Source organism: Plectrocnemia conspersa, unplaced genomic scaffold (genome assembly GCF_051122295.1).
Source record: "Plectrocnemia conspersa isolate PC_06_02 unplaced genomic scaffold, ASM5112229v1 ptg000003l, whole genome shotgun sequence".
Classification (NCBI taxonomy): domain Eukaryota; kingdom Metazoa; phylum Arthropoda; class Insecta; order Trichoptera; family Polycentropodidae; genus Plectrocnemia; species Plectrocnemia conspersa.
In genome coordinates, this window is record NW_028277167.1 from 1,602,303 (window position 1) to 1,626,649 (window position 24,347).

Consider the following 24,347-nt stretch of genomic DNA (forward strand, 5'->3'; position numbering starts at 1 on the left):
AAAAAAATCGTCAAAAGGTGCATCTACAAATTATATGATACACTATTGTTTTTAAGCATTAGTGCATGAGTAAGGTATTACTTACTTCTGAGTTATAAATGAGTATTGTATACTTAATTTAACTGATTTTATTGTCATGTCACGATGACAACGCGTCTCACTCGTCGTACTTTAGAATCATTTTCCCGACTTTTATATATATTTTTTTAAATCACGGCTATTTCTCTTTCCAGATGCGCATCATTATTGTATTTCTGTAAGACTATGAGTCAGTTTCGTGAAAAACGTTGACCATACAACAACAACGACTGGGACGAAAGTGATGTGCGGATATTTCGACGGGAAATGTGAACCTGCCTGCTTGCGAAATGGCAGAACTTCCTGTTTGGACCAGAACGACGGAGAAGCGGAAACTGCCGCCGGAACAATGCGATATAATCAAGAGAATAGCATTCGGAGGTGATGCTGAAAGTGCTACGCTAAAATGTGAGTAAAAAACATTCGAATGTGGAGAGTTTTTTTGACCTTATTGCTATGGGTTGTGTGGCTCAAAGCCTTCAAGCTAACGAAACACGATGTTAATTTTTTAGATACTATTTAATTCGTGCAAAATTATTTATTTGATAAAAGGTAAATTTATATATTTTATAATTTTAACTTTTTTACATTAAAAACGTCAGAGAAATATTTGAATGTTTTACACCAAAAATATGTCTCTAACTTTAACTATTACTATTATTAAAAAAATAGGATCCTATGTCCAAAATTGTGATTTGGACCCAGAATCAAATCATGATTTTGCCAAGATGCTGTAGCCATATACAAATTATAAAACATCACTCGAGAGAATAAATTGTTTAGGGAGATGTATTTCTTTATCTAATCAATCCGCTGGTTATTTTGTTAAGAATTATACTTAACCCTTTGCGTTCCTAAAAAAAACTCCACCAGGTCTATAATAGATTTGCAAAATTCTGAATAGAAACTAATATTTTTTTAAAAAGCAAATTATGTGTTGACAAAACTATTTTATTTCACTTAAATATACACACTTACGACACATTTGAATAATCACAAAAACTATCAACGTTCTTCCTTGAATACCGTTAAATAAATGACTTGACAGTTGAAATGGCTTGATACATTTTACTAATGCTTTTGAGACAATTAAAACAATCATATGCTATGATAATACTTATCTTAAAATAGATTGTCTAAAATCTTACCGTATTATACAATAGAATCATGGTTTTAAAATCTATAAAATCTTTAAGTTTCGATCCAAAACAGATTGAATTTCACCGGTGGTAGTTCTGATGAAACTTCATATAGAAGAAAAGTAATAGCTTATATGCGATAGAAGTGTGTGACATGTGGCTCCATAATTTATATTTCTTCTTTTTTATATGCTTCTACAGAAGCGTGTGTAATGCATAGTGACTCGAATTGTCAATCATAGTTGTCATCAAACAGTTGACTCTCCTTTTCTTAATACTGGCAATACTAAAATACTATTTATGCCACCTGTCAACCGCCAACGAAGAAAAGAGAGGAGATCAACGTCCTTACTCTGCCATAATTTATTTGTCAAACTAAATTATTTGGAGCAGAAACTGCATTTTATTTGAGATTGTATAAGATCAGCAACAAAATTATGCCTGCTCGCTTGGAGACGATATTTTGCTCATTTTTATTTTCGAGTACTGTCCTAACAATTGCAACTAATGAGCACATTCTTTTAATTTAATATGTGTGAACACGATGGATTCACGTTTCAGCGTTAATTGCTTTTGGCAAGGAGATGCAAAGTCAGTGTTTTATTGTCTTGCGTTAAAGACTGAAGGCCGTTTCATTTCGTTATAAATGACACATTTATATTCGTTTTTATAAATATTTTAACAAATCTTGTACCATTACTTAATTTAATACAATATAGGAGTACCAAAAATCATTTCTTATTGAATGTTTAAAATTAATTTACAGTATGTGGTAGTAAAATTCATGTTATACATAGATGGATGTTTAAAAAAAACGTGATGATAAAGTGTGTCCCAAAAATAAACAATAATGTCAGTTTATCGGCTCACACGATTACAAGACGACTAGAATAAATTATAAATGAAATTCAGGATATGTTTAGAGTAAATGAAATTAGTTGCTAATATTAATGATATTCGTATGCAATGAATTATTTGATTTTGATAATTAAATATTTTAAAATTAATTTATTTATAAGCGGATAGTATCGTATATTAATTAGCTAACCTAACTTATCAGCTTAATTTATAAATATGAAATAGACTGTTTATTAATATTATTTATTGAAAACGTCTGCGAACTTGTTATTTTTAATAATTAAATTGTACAGTTAAGAATACTTTTTTCATATAAAACTCGGACGAGTCATCGATAAACCTATAACATTTATTTACAAAAGATGTTGACACTAAACTTGAGTGATATCGTAGAAAAAATGTGCCGAAGCTAATGGTGAGCGACTTCGGCTTTTCACCGGTGTCATTGCAGTAATTGTATGGATGCAAATCATTACCAGAAACACATAGATTCAAAATTTTTAATTGATATCGTGTCTGGGAGATCAGAATTAGTTATTATTATATGTATGTATATCATATATTATATTAATAATTTCGATCGATCATTACAGATCAGGTTTTCCTAGATTTTTTCCAATCTCCCGGATGAATATCGTGATAATTAATTTAAATCAGCTTGGTTGTTCATATTATGTATATAAAATTCTCTTATAATGAGCTACTTCAGCCTATAAAAAATATCATAAGCAATTAACAAAGCTCAAATATGTTTCGATAAAATTATATCATTAATTATTTTTCTAAATTTTATACTTTTTTTCTAATAATAAATCAGCTATAAAAGAAACCGTTATATGAACTACTAAACAAATAAATTAATCATAAGTAACGATGCATATTTCTGACAATTCATTACGAAACATCATGCAATTAAGAATTCCGAGATATGACTAATAAAATATCGTTTTTATATTTGATTGGATTTTGATTCACCGTTCAATTGACCCTTGATATTTTATGTTATGCAACTATGTGAATATTTTAGAGGTGTTTTTTTATTTATTATTAAAAGTATATTTTTAGTCTGATCTAAGTAAGTCACGCAGACGCATTGGATATCGAACGTTTGCAGGTAGGCAACCGCCCTACATGCAACTCGTGACTCATCACGTGCAACTGTAGTACATACATACTTTACGATCGATGCTTCGCAAATGGACAAGCGTATGTATGAAATTATATTTCAAATCAAACATCTTATGTAAAGATACATCTTTAACTCAAATAATATTATATCATTAATAGCCAAATAACAAGAACATTTTATTTTATATTTTATTGTATTTGATAATTTTTCTTCAATTATCTCATAAATGTTTCACTCACTCTCTTCTATCATGAAATTCAGCACTCTTTGGTAACTTTTAAGACATCAGTCACCATTAATCACTTTAATTTGATACTCCCTCTACGATTTTTTTCAATCTGTTGCCTTCCTTTTACAACTTCTTATGTTCAGCATCCTGCAGTTTTCATGCATAGCCTTCATGGTCTGCCCTTTGGACGCTTCCTCTTGGGGTTTTTATTTTTCTTAAAGTCGCTTCATGAGTAAAATATAGCTACTTAAAAATTTGTCAGCACTGTACATTTTTTTCATTTATGCGACATATTGACGTAGAACTTGTACTAAAAAATTTTTTTTTCAGTCCCATAAATATTTTAAAATGGGTCGTCACCCTATTGTGCTAATTTATTGTTATGGATTGTCAACCAATTGTACTTGAGAGAACCTAAAATAATTAAAATATAATTTAGAGAAATGTAAGTATTTGATCTGATTTCTTCATGTTTGGTATTATTTTATTAATATTTATGCTCTACATATATAATTTAAATTTTTAATAAGAATTTAACATTTTTAATTTTTCCCGAGTTGGCTACCTACCTAGTACAAAAATGATTACGTGTGCAAAGGGTTAATATCTCAATTTTTAGCCTAGCTAATCTGCCATCTGAAGTTTTAATTATAATAGCATTAAACTTGTTATGAAAATACTCCTTGTAAATATTTCAGTTTAATTTGTTAATTACCCAAAATGGCAGCTATTTATAAATGGAGAAAAAAAAACATTTTATATTGAAAATTAAAATAGCAATGAAATTAAAAGAATATCGATGGCTTTAAGTGTAAAATTGCCAATTTCATATTTGATAACTTTACGGAAGAAACAAAAAATTAAATAGACAACTTGAAAATAAAAAAGAAAACTTTTTTTAGCATGTGTATTTTGATGAAAGGTACATGTAATTTACAACTTGCTATGTAATTTTCATTCAACAGTGGAGTTAGCCAATGTACACTTAAGGCAATTGATATTTATGTATATTTTCCTTGTTGTTATTTCTCTGGGATTTAGCGAAATTTGAGGAAATGATAACTGCCGTAGTGTTCTTCATATTGTCATTTTAACTTAAACTTATTTTAAAAATAAATATTATAAATATCTAGCCTAGTTTTGTAAGCAAATTTGATTCGTCTTGTATACACAAATCATTAAAAAAACTCAAAACTCTATTAAAAACACTTTAAAGAGAAAATAAAAGAAAGCAAAAATGCTAAAAAATTAAAATTTAATTTAGATTAAATTAATTTTTATTTTTAAAAAACGATTTTGTAAATATTTAAGCTTATTTCGTTAGTCAACTTGATCTGCCATCTTGTTGAAAAATATATATAAATGAGTATAAACATAAAGCAAGATTATTTTAGCAAGCGTATTTTTTCATACCGTATTTTCGATCAGAAACTATAATTTAATATTCTCTATTTAATCCTTGTAGTTCAAAAATAGCAATAAAATAATAAAAATGCTATAAATAAATGATATACGTGTATTTAGAGCTAAGCCGATAATTTATAAAAAAATGAGTTATTTTAAAAATAACAAGTTTAACATGCTAAGAATTCGAGTAAAAAATTTATAACACGCCAATTTTCCAACCAAAGTTGTTATTTATACAATGGGTAATACATTTTCAATTTTATGACTCATATCTCCAAGTTTGTACCGCATTGCGATTTTTCTTTAATAATAATTATTTATGGTATGTGTGTAATTTCTGAACTGTTATTTAGTCGAGACCTTGGACGCCGAAGAATTTTCTTTCGTCTTTGAACGATTTATTTTTTATTTCATTAATTGAACAAGGTTATCAAATTGAACAGATTCATTTATGTACTTTTCATTAGAAAAACTAGACAATATGCTTCTTTAATTAATTAAAAATTGATGTAAAATTTATCTGAGGTGTGAACCAATTAATTAACTTTTAATCGACTTATATACATACATATGTTAAAATAAATAAAATAATTTTTTGCTTTATTTTTAGCCACGATTTATGTGTTAAAGTCATAGTGATCCGCAAAAAGTTGCCGATCTTTTGGCATATACTTTGTTCGGTTACTGTGAGCAGGCTCTAGTGGACTAGCGACACGGTTTTCGTTAGCTTCGTTTCAGTTACTGATCTCTTCTGCCTCTGGAAGGTTCTAAGCTACAGGTCGATTTAGTCTATATTGACTTTTCATGAAGTTTCTCTTAGAAAGTGAAGTAATTTCAAGTAGCCGCCATACATATGTGAGCTCCGATGAGTATTTCTCTCGTTCTGGAGCATTGCATGGATCTAATTTGAGTCCTCTGTATTTTTATTCCATATATATTATTGAGCGCCTGCGTATATGCATCGGTTCAAGCGTGCTAATTGTGAATTGGGGGGAGGAACTGCGCGAAAATCTCTACCAAAATACACAGATTGCGTCACCCTTTGTAAATATGCGAATACACAACGAACGTCGGAATTGGCGCGAGTGCCAATTTGCCCTAGCGACTGTTAGTTGCCGACGATCACAATCACCAATTGGCGAAGAGCAACGACCAATAAATAAATAGCGCTGATCAGCACTCCCTGGCGTAAAGGCAAGTCACTCGACAGCCCATCGCTTAACACACTTGGCCCACAACGATCGAGCATTGCCGATTTTTCATAATTATATAAAAAATATCAACATTTTTCCTTAATGGACGTTTCCTAAATCCAACACAAATTTTAATATTTTCAATCTGAGTTTCATAATACTAACAAACATGGAAAAACCGAATATATTGAGTGGAAATATATATATTTTATATAGTCTTGAAAGCTTCTAGAGAAAATGTCGATTATACTTTGGTCTTGCAGTGATATTATTTTGCATATATTGTTTATTCTGTCGTGAAAGGAGAAAAAATGCGAATTTGAAATTTAAAAAAGCGGTGAAATTTTACTTTTCGCAAAAAGGTTTTCTCGCGGTGGTATCACATTTTAACAATGAAATCCATTTTTTTGTCCTTAACGTATAAAAATCGTCGTTGAATAACCTAAGCTGAGATTACCCTTGTGTTTATGATTTAATAGCATAGTATTTAGATTCTTAAGCCTGTATTTTTTGCTTGATGTTAGTCTTGCAGATTAAATTATTATATTAAGTAGTCCAATTGTTAAATGTGAAAGTAGTTTAATTGATGAAATTTTATGATTTTCGAAAAAAAATTTTTTCAATAATAAAATATCGCATTGTCACTATACTATATTTACGTTAACGCAGTCAGCTCGAGAGATATCCATTTCATCATTATTCATAATTGAGAAAGAGATGAAAGCTTGGGTTTACGGCCTTACTATTAGCTCTAAAGCGTACGATACAGAAATACGTTCGATATACTTATCATTACTCCTGTTTATATTTTGAACAAATTTATAGATTTTTTTTCTATAAATTTGTTCAAAATATAAATAGGAGTAATGATAAGTATATCAAATGTATATTCGTATCGTGTACTTTAGAGCTAATATTATAGGGGTAATATTGTAGGGGCGTAAACCCAAACTTGCCATCTCTTTCTCAATTATGAATAGTAATCAAATGGTAGCTCTCGAACTGACTGTGCTAATGCAAATGTAGTATATATAATCATATGCTCACAGTGCCAATTTGATAAACCCAGTCGGTATAATTTTGTGGGAAAAAATTCTCTACGCGACCAATTCAAACTTGATATTTGCTTTAATTAATTTTCAGCACTGTCGAATCCATATTAAGGAGTTTTAATTAAAATTATATTTTATAAAAAATAAAATATGTTGGTTTAAATACATCTCGCATATTTCTTTGGCTTAACATTGTTAAAATAAAATATATATGTATAATATATATACACTTATGTTAGATTGGTTCTGCAATAGCAAATAATAATAAATATGATAGTTTATCTCGTATTGCTCTTCGCGCGGCATGCAAATCTAATATAGATTGTATACCGTCGTCGTTAGGTATATGCTTAGATGTATTTGTATGTATATCGTATTTTTAAACTTTATTCGCTTGTGACGCAGAGTAAAATTCAGGAGTGCCGTGGGCAGGGACGTTTTTTATTTAATTTTTCCATTTTCCAAGCTCTATTGAGTCTTATAACAATATTACGACTTATAATAAGTGAAAATCAAATGAGGAACATCTAAACCGAATTTTGACCAATAAGAGAGCGCAAAAAACAATTATCCCTTCTCAGGAGTCAAAAATTCACGTCAAAAGCAATAAAATCGTACCGGGGCCGTCGCAGTGGGAACGCTCGTTACCGAGCGTTCCCACTGCGACAGCGCCGACACGATTTTATTGCTTTTGACGTGAATTTTTGACTCCTGAGAAGTGATAATTGTTTTTGCGCCCTTCTATTGATAAAAATTCGGTTTGAATATACTTTGATCAGCTCTCTTACATTATAAGTCCATAGTAATATCGATAATCATAGCTATGTAATTTTTAAAACATAATATATTATCAAAATGCAGACAAACTATGGAGCAATATATGAGATGCGATGTCTGCTTGTATTTATTCTTCCGCTAATTTTTCCCTGAGAGATGAGTTGGCTTAGTTTGTATTTTGGACTTGACCTAATAAAAGTTCTAAAACTAAAATTAGTTTTATAACTTTCATTAGGCTAGGTTTTGGTTTCAACAGCAAATAGACATTTTAGAGCAGCATATTAGCGCTTTTAAGGTCAATTATATTTTCACTAGTAGAAATATATATTTACTGGTGAAAATGTATTTGGACTGTACTAGTGAAAATAAAACTTTACCATAAAATAAAACATTCACTATAATATTTATACTTTGGATGTAAATAAATAATGATAAGAATGTAAATATATATATTACTACATATAGAAAATCATATAATTTTACTAGCACCGGCCAGATAGATTAAATTTTCACTAGTAAAAATATATATCCGGTGAAAGTGTATTCCAATTATTCATGATTTCTTTAAATTTCGGGTTTGATTCGAGATTGTTTTTTTTACATTTTTTTTGAGGGATAACTAGAGATGTTGTGGTTTAGTACCTGAGATGTCATATCAGCTTTCTTCAGGGGGGGGGGGCAAAAGTTCACCTGTCAGTGTTTTTTTATATTTCGCTTTCATTAAGATTCATAGTATTTCATTAAATGACATGCATTTTTCTTAATAAATTCAAGGGGGGGTATTGGAAATTCTTCCACCTTTTCCTTACAAATGACACTCTTGGCCGTGGGACTAAATGTTGCGGTGCACTCATTCACTTGCAAAAATAATATTATTGCTCTTTTCATATTTTCCACTGGCAACCCCAAATGTATGTATATATTGATGCATGTGTTTTATTTTTGTAAGTGGCATACAGGTCTGCCCCAACCCTTTGTTTTTGAAATCGTCGCTTCAAACAATGAGAAGTAAAATATTTTTTCATCTGGCAACTCAAACTCGGACGATTTAAAAATAAGCGGGCGCAAGACGCAACGGAAGCAGCGGCAGGTGTCGGCGAGCGCTCCTCTAGTATAATAGTCGCTAGTCCGTTTCTCTTCTCGCGCGCCGCACGCATGCAAATGTCGGCAAATTATCGCGGCGCGATAAGAAAAGTGATAAACGAAGAAACCGTTTTAGTTCGTCGAGTCGCCGCTCGATAGGCGGGCGCGTAGCGGCGCTCCGAAAATTCGAATAATAACGAGCGACGCAGTTGGCAACACTGAGCGCAGTTGGTAGCATTGCATCCATGTTGGAGCTTTGCAAAACGGCCGTGGAATACAAGGGCGCTGTTTTGGGTATGCCACTTATCACTTTTTTCAACACCACAGATCTTTACTTATTATATATGCATATATTCATCTCAAACTCATTGTTTATTATTTTATATAATATCTTATTTAAAAACAAATGAAGGCAATACTTTTAAGTGTCATATTGATTACATATTGTATCATTTTATACGCAATCATCTTAATGTTTGGAGGTTAGAGATTCCTATTTGTTATCCGAATATTTGTCTTAAATTTAAATATTCGTTTATATTTGCAACAAATATTTTGTTTAAATAAATAATGAAAATGTTTTGAAAATCATATAATAAGTTATTACTTGATTTATAAAATAAGGTTATGTATTGCAATTATTGTGGTTTGAATTTAGATACTGTTTCTGATGGAAAAATCGTTGTTCCTTCTCTAATAGAAATTGGATTAGTTACTAGTAATAATACTGCAAAATTATTAGAGCATTTTACCTATTACTAGGACTAAAATTATTTAAAAACCTAAAATGTTAAAACTAAAATTCATGTTTTCTATGTTAACTCAATTTTACTATTTTTATCTACTCTATTTCTGATTCATTTACTAAAATATTTCTAACAATCGCTTTAAAGGCCTTTATAATGTACACATTTTTCTGGATATTATTTATTGTAAATTTTTCATTGTAATATGACAAGCGAGCTTAATACGTTACAACAGGGTCTATTTTATTAATTATAATAGCAAGTATAAATTATAATGTCAAGCGAAATCAGGCGGTGTATGCTAAGAACGCTAAGCATTTTTTGGCATATATTGATTTTTGTATAAATATATTTAAAAAAATATTTCTGATTTTTTTGTGTGAACTTCTTTTACTATAGGAACAAAATAAAATTTAGTTAAATAGTGAGGAAAAAAAATATTTTATGATTTTACAAAAAAAAATATAAAACTAGGAATGGACACCCGCGTCCTAGCGGCATTTATGTCGTCGTTCGTAAGTGGACACTGGCGTCCTTGCGGTATTTATACGGTTAAATGCATTAAAATAATTCCTTGTTAAATCGTACCTATTTTTAACTGAGTTATGATTATTTTTAATTTTTTAAATTACTGTCATTTTGAAATAGTATGGCAGATCTAGCTAATGAACTTTTCTAAAATATTTGCAAGGTCTATTTTTCATCTGATAAAAATAACGGCAGTTATCGTGTCCTCAAAAACCATTATTTTTATCACTTGATTCGGTTTTTGAATATAAAAATCTTATTAAATAGGCTCATTAAATATTTAATTTAAAATTATAATGTCGATTTATATTTGCAATAGTTTATTTATATAATAGTTCACTCAAGTAATGATAAAAAAACATATTCTGATAAGTAAATGATTACCTAAATATGCATTTATGAGTCTTAAACTCTCGTAATGCCAAGGTTTATTTTTATATTGAAAAATATTGAAACATATGTGCTCTTTCAGTTGCAAAATGTCATGAAAATCAAAACTCATAAACTGCAATACTGTGTGCAAATATGAAATTATCTAAAAAAAATAGTGCATAATAGTAATAACAAGGAAATTTATAAAAGCAGAAGTGAATCAAATGACAACAGCTGGAAACATCGTGAATGTTCGCTGATGGTCGACTGATTAAGTATTGCACAATTCACTGCAACTATTCCCAGAAATTTGTCACCATATCTTGGAATAATTATTTCTGATTTGTGATAATGCGATTAAAAATTATTATTTGATAACATTATGTATAATAGTGAAATTTAAGACATAGATTAAGATAACCATAGAATTATTTTGCTTTACACATAAAATAAGACTTTTAAAGGTTAATATTTTAACCAACGATTGTACTTCGACCATGACCAGAATTGCAATAAGAAATATTGCTATATATTAGGCAATATCTATAATATGAATATCAACATTGAATTTATTCCAATGTTTCAGTTGCCAAAAAATTATAAATTGCTAATAAACTATGATTTAATAAAATATCTTCAGTTTATACTAATTTATAGTTATCATTTAATAATAATTTTACTCTCGAAAATATATTAAATATAATTAATTAGGGTGAATTTTCTTTTCTCTTTTATCAGCAAAATATTATTATACTTATTTTATGTGAATATTATTAAAATAAATATTATTATAAGAATAAATCATATTTTAATTACAACAGTTCAAACTGTGGTCATACATTTTGTGCAATATATATATTCCTATCTGTTAATCGAAGTCTCCAAATCGTATCAAAGATCAAGTTGAACTCTTGGGATCTTTTAGGTGACTGATTTATCTATATCTAATCGAAAGATTAAAGTGCAAAGGTGCTTTTCTCAGTATTCTAAGGTTAGTCTTTGTCGATTGGTCGAAATTTTGTTATATCAGTTCTGGTTTATTATTTCATTGAAAAATGGGAAGAAATTCAACGTTTCTTTCATTTCTCTGATGCTCTGACCAATTTTAATGATTCGCGGCAGAACCAGACTCTTTGTTGCTGTGCTAATAATTTTTGGCGTAGTGGTAGAATAAAAAAATCAGTCCATTCTGTGATATCACTATTTTAAGAAATTAAAAGATGCGACGAACAATTTTGGCACGGACTCTTGTGTTTTTGTTAAAGTAGGGTCCAGCGCTTATTTCGGCTTTTTTTTAAAGTAGTAAGATAATTTATTTTTTATTGAATATATGACGTGCTTAAAATTAAACTAAGCAGCGTGGTACTAATAGCAAGGACTTTATTAAAAAATATGGAAACATGAATTAAAGTCATCGCTGGTATTTTGACAAATAATTACGCGAAAATGATCACTCGCGTTTTCTTTTCATCCCTCATATTCTATGGACCTTGCTCATTGTTACTTTCTTATCTTGTACCATCAAAAATGGATATACTATGTTTTTTATTTATCATAAATCTATTGTTTTAACATGACTCAATGCGCTAGCTCAATATGACACAATAGTGTAACAATCAACACATACGAGTAAATATTGCGACACACCAGACTGAAAATCGAGTCTAGGGAATAGCTAAATTAAATTTATTTATCGTTCACTATTGTTTTAAAAAATAGTGATTCATATTTTTAAATATCATATATGAACATATAGGTTATAATAAATGTATATTTGGAACCGTGAAAAAATATTTTATGCAATTATATTTTTGTGCGAATTTACGATTGCATATACATTCTTTTTTTATTATTTTATTATTTCTGCAAAGATATTTGCAATAGTACAGATGTCTTATTCTAGTTCTGAACTTGAATAAAGTGTTTTACCTAATTTAAAGTGTTCTCCTTGAGAGATAAAGGAGATGTTTTGCTCTTTCCTACTCTCGCTCTTTTTGGTAATGTGACAATTTGAGGCGGAAACAGATTAATTTGTTGTCTGTGTTTATAAAAATATATTTTTTTTATAAAAATATCATTTTTGCGTAACTTGCTGAACAGGTAGAGATTTGGCAATGTTGTCACTAAGCACTTGTATTTCTAGTATCTGCCAGCAGTAGGTTTGGGTTTGAGCAGAAAATATATGTTTCGTAATTGTCAATTTGAGTTTATTGGTAATTTTGAAGCGGCATATAATTCCATTAGCGCCTATCACTTAAATTATATTTTCGCTTTTTGATACGATTTCATGTTGGATATGATTTCAATATAACTTCAATGATTATATACATTTATTATAACATACACCGATTGTCTTTTATTTAAGTTCATTTGCAAGTGGATCTAATCTGTCCAAATTTCCGATCGTCATGTGCGCTTGTTTATCGCCGGCGAGATGAATAAACTTGTTCTGCAAGTCGCAAAAACAATTAGTTATTGCGCTTTTAATGAGTAATTGCGACCAATTTTAATTTTTCGACAGACCATTTAGAAAGTGAATTATTTTTTTAGAGCTATAAATTATTCATTTTTTTTATATTATACAAATAGAAGCTTTAAATTTTTTATATTATTTAAAACACGACGAAATATATATATAGCAATAAAATAGATTTACTAGTTATTGACTTTGGTATTTTGTTATAATCATAGTGAGATTTACTATATGTTTCAATTGTGTTTACGCTAAAATTAATTGAACGTGTAAATGACATGATAAATGATAATAAAATTAATATTTAAATTTAGATACAGTAGTTATATTTAGGTTTAATTATTGATAGTAAATTATTTTAATGGCATTGTGATTATATTTTTAGGCAAATAAAATTGTGTATTAATTAGAATATAAAAACATGTTAAGTATAGATTATAGAAATAATATTTATATGTATGACTGCATCATTTCTCTTATTGTGCAACCACTTAATTTTAGCTAATAATGTTTATGCCAAAAGATTCCAAAATATGCAGAACAGTGGAACTAGAGCAACTCTTAGTTAAAATATATATATTTATGTATAAAAATATGGGTTAATAAATATTTGATATGTTTAAGTTAGAAAAAAAATATTATTTAAAGTCAGAAAGAAAGAGGATTTACTTTATTATTAATTGCTAACTAAAATAAATCAGTAAAATGTTTATGTACAAAGACATTAACATGTTTATAATTAGTTGAATTATTTAAATAAATTATGAATATTAAAATGTCACAAATTAATAGTATTTAATAGTATTTAAATAAAATATGATAGAATTTATTTACAGCTTTACTTATCACAAGGTTTCAAGATTTGCTGTCTCTTCTAGAAGTAGAACTTCTTGAATTGCTACTCATATTTTAGATTGAGGTTAAGCTTATCGCTTCAAAGTAATAAATATTATTGTTTTGTGAATTATAATAACAATGTAGCGTTTTATATACCTATGTGTACATATTTATGTGAAACTGTTATTTTGCGGTTGATAGATTTTAAAAATAATATATGCTTTATACTTCTAAAATAAATAGATAAATACATACTTTCTTATCCTAAAAAGCCTATCTGTTGATTAAAGTAACGTACGATTTTTATCGTCTCGAAATCTAACTTATGCAACATTTTATTCGGCGTGTTTTTCAATAAATGTATGTAAATATTGTCAGGACGATCTGTTGTATAATTTATATTGTATACAGATGAGCTAAATCGTTGCATAAATATAGCAAACATTAGCCGCATCAAAGAATGGACTTGCAAAAAAATGTCTGGAGACAACGGTTCTGCAATTCTGAATTGAAAAGGGTTAGCAGTGGCAAAAAAAACGAACTTGAGAATAACGGTACATCGGTGTCATTGAATGGGCCAATGTTAACCCTGAATAAAATCGATGTTGTTAAAAAATCGTTAAAGATAAATAGATAAGGGGACAAAAATTGTAAATAATTTTTTTGGGTCATTTTAACGACCGTTTCGAACAAATATAAACAGATCAAAAGGTTAGACCATACATAGTATTTTTATAATAACGGTAAAAATGCTTTAAATTTTAAATATTTCATGGACCACTTAATAGTATATAAGTCCCGCTGAAAAATAACTCTTTGTTTAGAAAGGTTGCTCGCTAGAAAATGCGTTATATCCTGTACATAATAATTTTGTTCTTTTTTCCTTTGGTTACCGATCGCCGGAATGGCCATCTAGAGCAGGGCTTGGCAACCTATAACCCGCGGGTCACCAAGTGACCCGTTTGATGATTTTAAGTAAACCCATTTGAGTTCAGTAAATACTTTTTTATATATGTACATATGCTGGTTTACGTGTTACGATGTTACGACCAGACCACATATATAATAAAAAATAATACATAAACAATATAAACTAGTGATAATGTGTTATTTTTATAGCAAAATATTTTTGTATAGTATTATTTAAAATTTATATTAAAAAATAATTCTACCAAGACTTTATTTTTCTTTTATATCTCATTGTCTTTGGTTATAATATACTTCATATATTTTTAATATGTCATTATAAATATTTCAAGTTCAAGGAAAATTAGGGTTAAGGGAGTTAACATAACTCGACTCTGTGACAACACAATGGAAGAGAGTTGATCTTTTTGCTCGATTTCGAACTCCACCTGAATATATATAACTATATATATATATAAAGATTTATTCGAACCACCTGAGCATTTTCAAGGAGTGAATAGCCATTTTTTAGATATAAGTAGCATTAGTTACGGCATATAAAACGGATAATTATACAATCGATGTGATTTTATTTTAAAGGTAAAGACTATATATTATATATTATATTAATTTTTAACTTTAAATTCGCTCAAATTATTTTTTAATATAGTTTAAAATCTATCTTGAAAAATATCCACAACAAGAAAAGTTCAGTATATTTATTTATACATAGAGATAAAGATACATTGTATAATTTTACAGATTCTTTCATAATTTAACTATTATATAATAATCTCGTATTAAAAATACATTTCACAAAATTATTTTTGACGTTCCAAAAATTAAAACGACAAGTTGATTAATCGTTTAGTTTATTTTCAGTCAAACATGTGTGTGTCGCTGGTTTTATAACACTATATAATGTGACGATTATAAGAGCAATATATAATAATATATATAAGTAATCTTAATAAATTTAAAGTAGGTAAGATTGTAAAAATCGCTTTTTTACAAAAAAAAACATTTTTTATTAAAAAAATATATTTGTCTATTTGAATAAGCCACGGTATATATAATCCGAACATAGATTAGATAATGAACGTAATCTTTTCTTTATTTTAGATTCACATCTGCGATTTTTTATTTATTTTGTCTGTAGTGAGATCACCGGCGATGCTCTTCCATTTGTTATAATAAGATCATTGAACTTGATTTTTTAAAAAGCAAATTTAACAGAAGATTCATCTTTATGATGTTTAAAAACATAATTAGCTCTTGTGACGCTAACGCTGATTTATAAGCATATTTCAAACAAAGAGCTTTAAAATAATAATTTGCTTATAAGAAAATCTTTTGAGAAAGTAATTTTAAAGTCAATTCTAAGTCAAATTACGCAATGAAATGGAGCATCTAATCAAATTATAAACATTCTGTTATAAAATTAGCTAAATGGGCTACATTTAGTGGCTAGCAAAGAAAATCTAAACTAGTCGATGATTCACGCCTCGTCTTGGCGAAAGCAAAACTATGTGTACCCTACATAAAGGATCCCCAAATATAACACATTGTTTGTTAAATATATATTTTATTTACTTGTAAAATAAATATATACTTATCTTAACAAGTCGCTTAGTCACTACGATAAATAAATAAAGATCTCGACTGTCAAATATTTTTTTAATAATATTGCCTTATCGTTGATAGATAGTACGAGTGACTAAACGCCACGTTACTTTTTTAAATATAAAATATTGAAGATAAATTTCCCAAGTTTAGTAAGTTCGACAAGCGCTGAGAGATAATGCAAGATAAATAGAGACGGATGAATCATCGTCGGCATTATCTCAAGACAGGGGAGCGAAACATTTTTATTTATGTTTTTAATTGCATTCTGGTGATACGTAATTAAATACTAGTACATATAATCAGGGCCGCCGAGAGCTTTGGGAAAACTATGATTCCGGGCCTCATAACAAAAATGGCACTTTAACAACGTAATATAATTTCTTGAATAAATAATAACACTTTGTCTTAATCTGTGAAAAGGTTTTCTCACGGTGGTGTCCTATTTTAACATTGAAATACATTTTGACAAAAATCCATTAGGGCAAATGATTTTGGATTATAAATGTACTGCAGCCGCTATACGTTTCACACTACGATTTTTTTCAAGAAATGTTCCTCCTATTGACTCGAAAACATTTTATTCCACGTTGAAAGAGTCATTTAAAAAAATGATGCTAGATAGCAAAAATGTTAAATTTCGACTTTACGCATATTTGACTAAAAATAATAATGTTAATTTGACATTTAGAAAGATAGAAATTTATTAATTAGACTACCACTAAACGAAATAAATGATTCGTGGATTTTGCGATTACATTCTCGAAAAGACATCCTGAAAAAATATTGCGTTTGATATATGCTATAAATTCATGTGGATTTTAACGCGGGTTTTCGCAAATGAATCTAATTATTATCCCAATAAGAGCTTCGTTAAAGACCAATACTGTTTTGGCACTATCATCAAACTTATCGAATCACCTTTGCCACTTTTTGCCACACACTAAAAAATGAATCGACACGAATTTTCAGATGAGAATTGGACAAAATTTTAGAAATCACTATAAACTTTTTTATTTTTATTTGTTTGTCTAACTTTAGATTTGACATGTCTAAAGTAAAAAAAATATGATAAATTTTATGTGCTTCGTGGCACAGGAAAAGCTGCTCTAAATTTATTTTAAATGATATTTTAATATAATTTTGTTTAGTAAAAAACTTGACAAGAAGTAAATTCCGGCACCTTTTTTGTTTAAAAAAATCTCTGGATACATATACTATTTTACAAATAATGCATATATTGAATGTCGATTGAATAACTTGAAATGGCTTCTTAGAAAGACTCAAAAAAATAAGTTGCACTACGTGGAATTAATATAGTATTGCGTGCAAAAAATAACCGCGTTCTTCTGTCAGTCTAAAACGCTACCATTTATATCCATCACGAATCAGAAGTGTTCAATGCGTCGCTATTTTATCATTAATCAAATTTTGGTTTGTTTCAGGCGGTGAAGGCACACCAAAACTGGGCAAGATAGAGCGAGGTGGACTTCAGCTGCGTCTATCCCGCAGTCTGAGTTCACCGGCCAGTCTGGATCCTGCGTCCAGGCCCTTTCCTGGAGGTCGCATTCCGGGACAAGAACCGGGACCGATCCAAAAGTCAGCTTCCAGTCCTGAAGCCTCGGCCATATTGGCCGCTAGAGTGGCGTCTTTGGATCCAGATGCTCTGCGAAGGAAACTTGAAAGGGCCGCCACACCTTTCCTCATCATAGACTGTAGACCTTTTTTGGCTTACAATGTCAACCATATCAGAGGAGCCATCAACGTCAACTGCTCAGATAGGTACAACAGGAAACGACTGCAGCAGGGAAAAGCTGGTTTGGCAGATTTGGCCACCAGCACAGAAGGCAAGGAACTCTTAAAGAAGAAAGTGTACAAAGAAGTTATTGTGTACGACGATTGCTTCGAGGATATTGCTCGTTTGCAAGTGAGCCATCCGTTGTTCTTGGTGTTGACCAGCCTCATTGATGACGACAGAGAGCCTGCACTTTTATTAGGTGAGTTTATTTTCTGTTAAAATAAAATCTAATCTAAGTTACTTGATAAAAGTTATACGTATGCTATTAATAATTATCATTACTTACTTGGGTATTACTGATACGATAAAATGTTTATTTAAGTTAAGTTGTTTATTCATAAATTTAAAATAATTTGTCACTCTGTTTTATCGATGATCATGAAAAATAAAAATGATCTATTGAAATCATTTTAATAATGCATATATGATTCTAATATCGAATTTTTATGCGTTTGTGTAGACCTATATTTATGGATTTTATATTGTGAGGAATAGTTCCATTGCTTTCAATATGTTTATGAGTAATTGCCAATTGGTTCTTTGATTTTTAAGCAAAATTGATTGTATACACTTGATAGTATGTTTTATTTTTTTTAAATAAACAAATTTACAGTAAACGTAATATAAAATTGAGGAGTAGTGTTTTATCTAAACATATTACAGACTGATCATTTGTCCTTGATCACTTGCTTTGTATTAATACTAAAAAAACATATTTTAATAGTATTAGTGTCACATTGTATATATTTAAAAAATCATTTTTGTGCTTAGATTAAAATTATGACTTTTTAAGTTATTTCATATACATACATATGTATGTATTCATATTTTTAGGGCCTGTCAGTAAGTAATCATATTAAGTGATAAGTAATTACTGTGCTTTGTAATATATATTCAATGTTCTGTTTTTAAATTAAACAGTAGTTATATTTTGACTGAGTACTGATACAGGCTGGGTCAGAAAGATTAAAAATCATCATTGCTCGTAAACTATATGCAGGTATTAATTTTAAAAATGTTTGCAACGCGACTGTGCAAACTTGGATAATGTTATTTTTAAGATATGACTTTCCTGAATGCTTACTTTTTTATGAATTAAAATAAAATCGATAAGATTTATTGTTTTTTTAATAATTTATTTATGGCCCATCCTATATTTTAACATTATTTATTTATTTTATTTATTTTATTAATTTATTTAGCTTAATAGCTAATCTTTACATCTAACAAATTTAGTAAACATATATAAAAATATATAAAAAATACATAACATGATGATATACTTATTTATTATTTAATTTCTCTGTAAGAATCGATTGTTAAATATTAAAAAAAAAACTTTAATTGCATACTATAAATAATATTATTAATTTATTATAATGAATGTAATGAAAAAATTTATTAGTTTTTGTATTATTGTGTATCTATAATTTTTAATTGACTATAAAGTAATATATATTAAAGTTGTATTAAAAAATATTAATATATTAAGTATAAAAATAATAAAAAAAAAATTTTTTACATTTTTTTTTGAGACTTGAGATTAAATAAATCTCAAAAATATTTTCTAAATATCTCGGTTATGTAGGTCAGTCAGTGTTTTTAATCCGTCATTTTGTTAAAAAACTAAAAAAAAGAAAAATAAATATTTAAAAATATAAATTAATTTATAGTAACTTTGTTTAAAAAATTATTAATGGAAAAGGTTAAATACAGTTGTAAATATAAATTAAAATTAGATAAAGATAAAAAATATATAAAAAAGAGGTAAAAAACGTTTTGTCATTTCTGTGGGATTTAACAATATGTGATAATTAATTAAATTTGAGGAAGCGATAACTGATATATTTTTGATCATATAAACACGAATTGTTCTAAAATAGCCCTTGTTTTATATTCGTGAGTAATTCTTATCTGTCATCTTGTTTTAAAATGGCAGATTTTTAATATTAAAAAAAAAATAGTTAAAAAAGTAAAGAGGTCAAAAAGTTCATTATTATAAATTAAAATAATAACATTAAAATAATACAATTTTTACATTTTTTGTCATTTATCGAAATACGACAAAATAACTGACGTATTTTTAATCATATCGAAATGAAACTTGTTCTAAAAATACATCTTGTAAATATGTCGACTATTTTGTTAGCAAATTTGATTCATCAACTAGTTTTAAAATGGTGTTTATTCAAAACATTTAAGAACTATGTTAAAAAACTTTCAAAAATGTTTAAAAATTTAAATTTAAATTGAAAAACATTATTTAAAATGAATAGATCTTGTGAATATCCTAGCTAATTTCACTTGCTCCGCACTCTTGATCTTGTTCCTGATTTTTTAAAATAAAAAAAATGTTACCGTTCAAAACATCTTATTTTATCTAAAATGTTTCTTAATAAAAACTAAAATATTTTTCTTTAAAATTTTTGAATGAGTATATAAAAAATATAAAAATTGGAATATATTTTTTACACATTCTTTATTTTAAATTTATATGGCTGGTATTTAATAGTACAAAAAATTTGGCTTATTTGATAAAATAGTCATTTCCAAAAACAATCTACCAAAATAATGTTGGATTAGAAATTTTACATACAAATCAAGTTACTAGTTCTTAAGTCTATGTCTAGAAAAATTTTTCCTTAGATAAATATTAAAAATTAAACTAAAAGTATGATTATTCATATTATTTTAATAAATAACAACATATTGTAAACAATAACATTTTTTATTTAAAATTAATTTTTCTACTTTTAATTTAATTTAGTAATTATTTAAACTTTTATTATAATTTTAGTACAAAAATTATTGTCTTTGAAGTACTATATATTATAATCCCTTATTATTATTAAGAAGTTCTTAAAATGTTTTTGATTATACATAAAAAGCGGATGGCAATTAGACACGAGTGAGTCAGTAGTATTTATTAAAATGTATAGTGAAGTTACATGTTAATTTATAAATGATAAGAGATCGGCGGACGAGGTCCCACCAGTCGTTGAGGTCCGCCAAAAAGGGTGTTGCCTTTCTCTGCTCTCACGTCTGTGTTACCAGAGTTTCGTTTAGTTTTGTCCATAATAAATAGACTTCATAAAACTAGCGTGCAATTTTACAATATACCTTGTGCAAAAAATTTAATCTAGTTTCGTTAGAGCACAAAAATGCAGTTAAATCTATAAAATCGCATTATTCTAAGTTGCAAAGTAAATAAAGCGATCTTAATTTTTATCCATTGAAATTACTTAATCTGAAATGAACATTTTTATGTGGTATTTTATTAAAGTGCGACTTACATAATACAAGAAAATTTATTGTACTACGATTGTATACCTCTTATGACGTGTACATTTATGGATCTCTTTATTGCAATAGTTAACAACGATTACTGATAATGAAACCCTAGAGGAAAATCCCCAAAATTCCTAAAAGGTCGCTGCCCCTTTTGGAATTTCCTCGAGGGTAATTTGTCGCATCCGCTCTCGATTTTTTGTCATAAATAATTCAGACAGCGGTTTTGCATCACTGACTTTACATACGTAAACTTTTACGACTGACATCTGTTGATCATGCAACGATTTGCACGTGGCCATATTGTTTATCTACGGCGTTAATGCGCGTTTGCTGATTCTCGAAGATTTATTGTCATGTCACATTAAGATGTAACAATATACGGAACTATTGTGTTCTTTTCATCTTCCGTCTTCATAGTATTGATTTTTATTTCCAATAAAAAATAAATAAATAAATTTTCATATTTATATTATCGATCTTGATCATCTATTTACTGCAACTCTTGTAGTTTTCACCGAAATCTTCGAACAAAAATTGTTTTTCATTGCCGCAAAATAAACACTTCTTGTATAACACTTTGACATTGAAGCTACGTGCGAAAAATATATGAACGAAATTAGATGACAATTAAGTATTGCAGCAATAGCATAAATGCCTTTAAGCTCTTACTACTTCTTCTAAGAAGGTAACTGACTTGCTTATTCCCGCAAATGCGTTATTAGTAAGAAAGAGAGTAAATAATACGTCATTAATTTTTTAAACAAATAAAATTAATTCGAGTTAAAAAGGTCCTTCTTTTCATAATTCGACTGGGGTGAGGATATTGCGCAATATGAAATAAATTTCAGTGGTTGTGTTTTGTCTCATATTTCATTAAAGTCGTTGCCAAATTATTGTGAGAGACATGGCGTAGACGCGTATGTAGTGTGTACAATTATGTATTGGAGATTATTTGTGGCGGTGAGTCACTGTGACTTTCACAAATCACCGGTCAGTCTGCAAGTAGCGTGCGCTGAATGTCAAACTGTTCGTTTATCGCACCTCTCATACATTCGATTTAGAGTTGAAAATAAATTGAACGCCTTTAGAGCGCTTCTATTTTATGTGAATTTCTGCAACATTGTGTAGTTGGAGGCTGCTTTTAATTGAATCGTATTGTTGGAGATTGCTGTTGTTGTAGCTTATTGGTGGGTTAACGTGGGTTTAATTTTGAAAATCCAAAGGAAGGGGATGCCTCTGTAATTCGTTATTATTTTAGCTAATTAATGCTTGTCTGTTATTGTTTACGCATTTGAAGTAAATGCGTTTGTTAATAGTGGGATAGACAATAGTATTTAGCGCTAAGTAGAACGCATTGTTTATCGCGCATTCTTTCCACACAAAGAGTAGTTTTTCCGGTTCCATAGGTGATTAAACGAGTGATTAACGTTTCAAGATTATTCCAATTATTAACTTAGCTATTTAGTCCCAAGATCTCTCTTCCCGTTGCTGTTCCTACTTTCGACTTGTTGGCTTTTCTCTTTATTTGCTAGAAATGGTCATTTAAATGACTCAATTCTAACGAATTTTTCAGGTAGTTAAAATCCTCCAATTTTGTTTCAAAATGGCGATTATTAAAAAAATAAAAAATCGTTACTTCGTTTCAAAAAATCTTAAAGTAAAAAAGTAATGAACTCAAAATGTTTTCTATTAAAAAATATTCTAACTCGGCTTGAAAATATATAAATAATAAAAATATTTTATAATAGATATTTAAATAATAAAAAAATGTTTTACCTGTTTTTATATATACACCTAGAAATCTTAATTGTTTTTTTATGAAGCAGTTCAATACTTAGGGAATATTAAAAATCAGAAAAATTTTGCATTGCTTAGCTAATTGAATTGCAATATTTTAAAAAGATGAAATGATAAAATATATAATATATTTATAAGATTAGTCAAGGTAAATGGAAATTAAATTGCAGTTTAAAAAAAGTAGCTTTTAAAATTTTTATTTGTCCCCTACTTTATATTCACAGATAATTAATCTTTCCAGGTGATAAATACATTGCATATATAAAAAAATCAGAAGCAGCATTTCTTATCAACATTATGTATTTATTAATGATTCTAATCTTTGGCATTAAATTTAAAGATTTTTTAGTGCGATTTAATCTAAAGATGCATCTAGTGTTTATTGATTATTATGTATAAATAAATTAAAAATTAATGTAATTATGCAAATTTAACCCATTTTTTGTAATTTTCTTCATTAAATTAACTGCAATCTTGTAATTTATTTGTCTATAAGAAATGTAATTGTTTTAAGACACGTAGATTTATATATAACGTATATTATTTAGATTTTTATTTTATATTACAATAATAATCTTCAGCAGAGATAAAGTGCTCAAATTCTTAAAATAGTAATATTTGTTTTTATCCATTTAAAAAAATATAAATTTGACTTCAAGTACTGATTATTGAGTTTTTTTTAAATATTTTTACTGCATAAATTCAGGTATAAAAATCATAATAAATACTTATGCTTACTGCGATAAATATTATCTCTTGATTTTCTTTATCAGAATTGAATAAAAAAAATCAGATAGCAATAATAATTGCAGTATCTGCTACAGCTACAAATGGGAGATTTTCTTTAAAATATACAATCGGCAAATATTTATAAATTATACTCGTAGTTTTTTATTAATTTAAATTTAAATTAAAGTTAACCAAATGCGTCACGATAGTCAAGAAATATATTACATAATATTATAAATACATAAAACACGCGGCGGTAAACTGCTAGTGATTAATTGCTGGCGGTGAATTGCGGGTGATAA

The 24,347-nt window shown here is 28.4% G+C and overlaps 1 protein-coding gene across 2 annotated transcripts in view; it reads left to right on the top strand.

Annotated features, from left to right (window-relative positions):
• Positions 1 to 238: 238 nt before the first annotated feature.
• puc (dual specificity phosphatase puckered) overlaps positions 239 to 24,347 on the top strand; it is an 80,798-nt gene continuing 56,689 nt past the window's right edge. Inside the window, exons 1-2 of one of the 2 annotated variants that reach the window (XM_088182167.1) lie at positions 239 to 486; positions 17,876 to 18,427. In XM_088182167.1, coding sequence (XP_088038293.1) covers positions 369 to 486; positions 17,876 to 18,427 — 670 coding nt within the window. In that variant the 5' untranslated portion in view covers positions 239 to 368. Of the gene's footprint in view, positions 487 to 8,793; positions 9,240 to 17,875; positions 18,428 to 24,347 lie in introns of those variants that run through there. The other variant, XM_088182168.1, reaches the window with a different exon arrangement.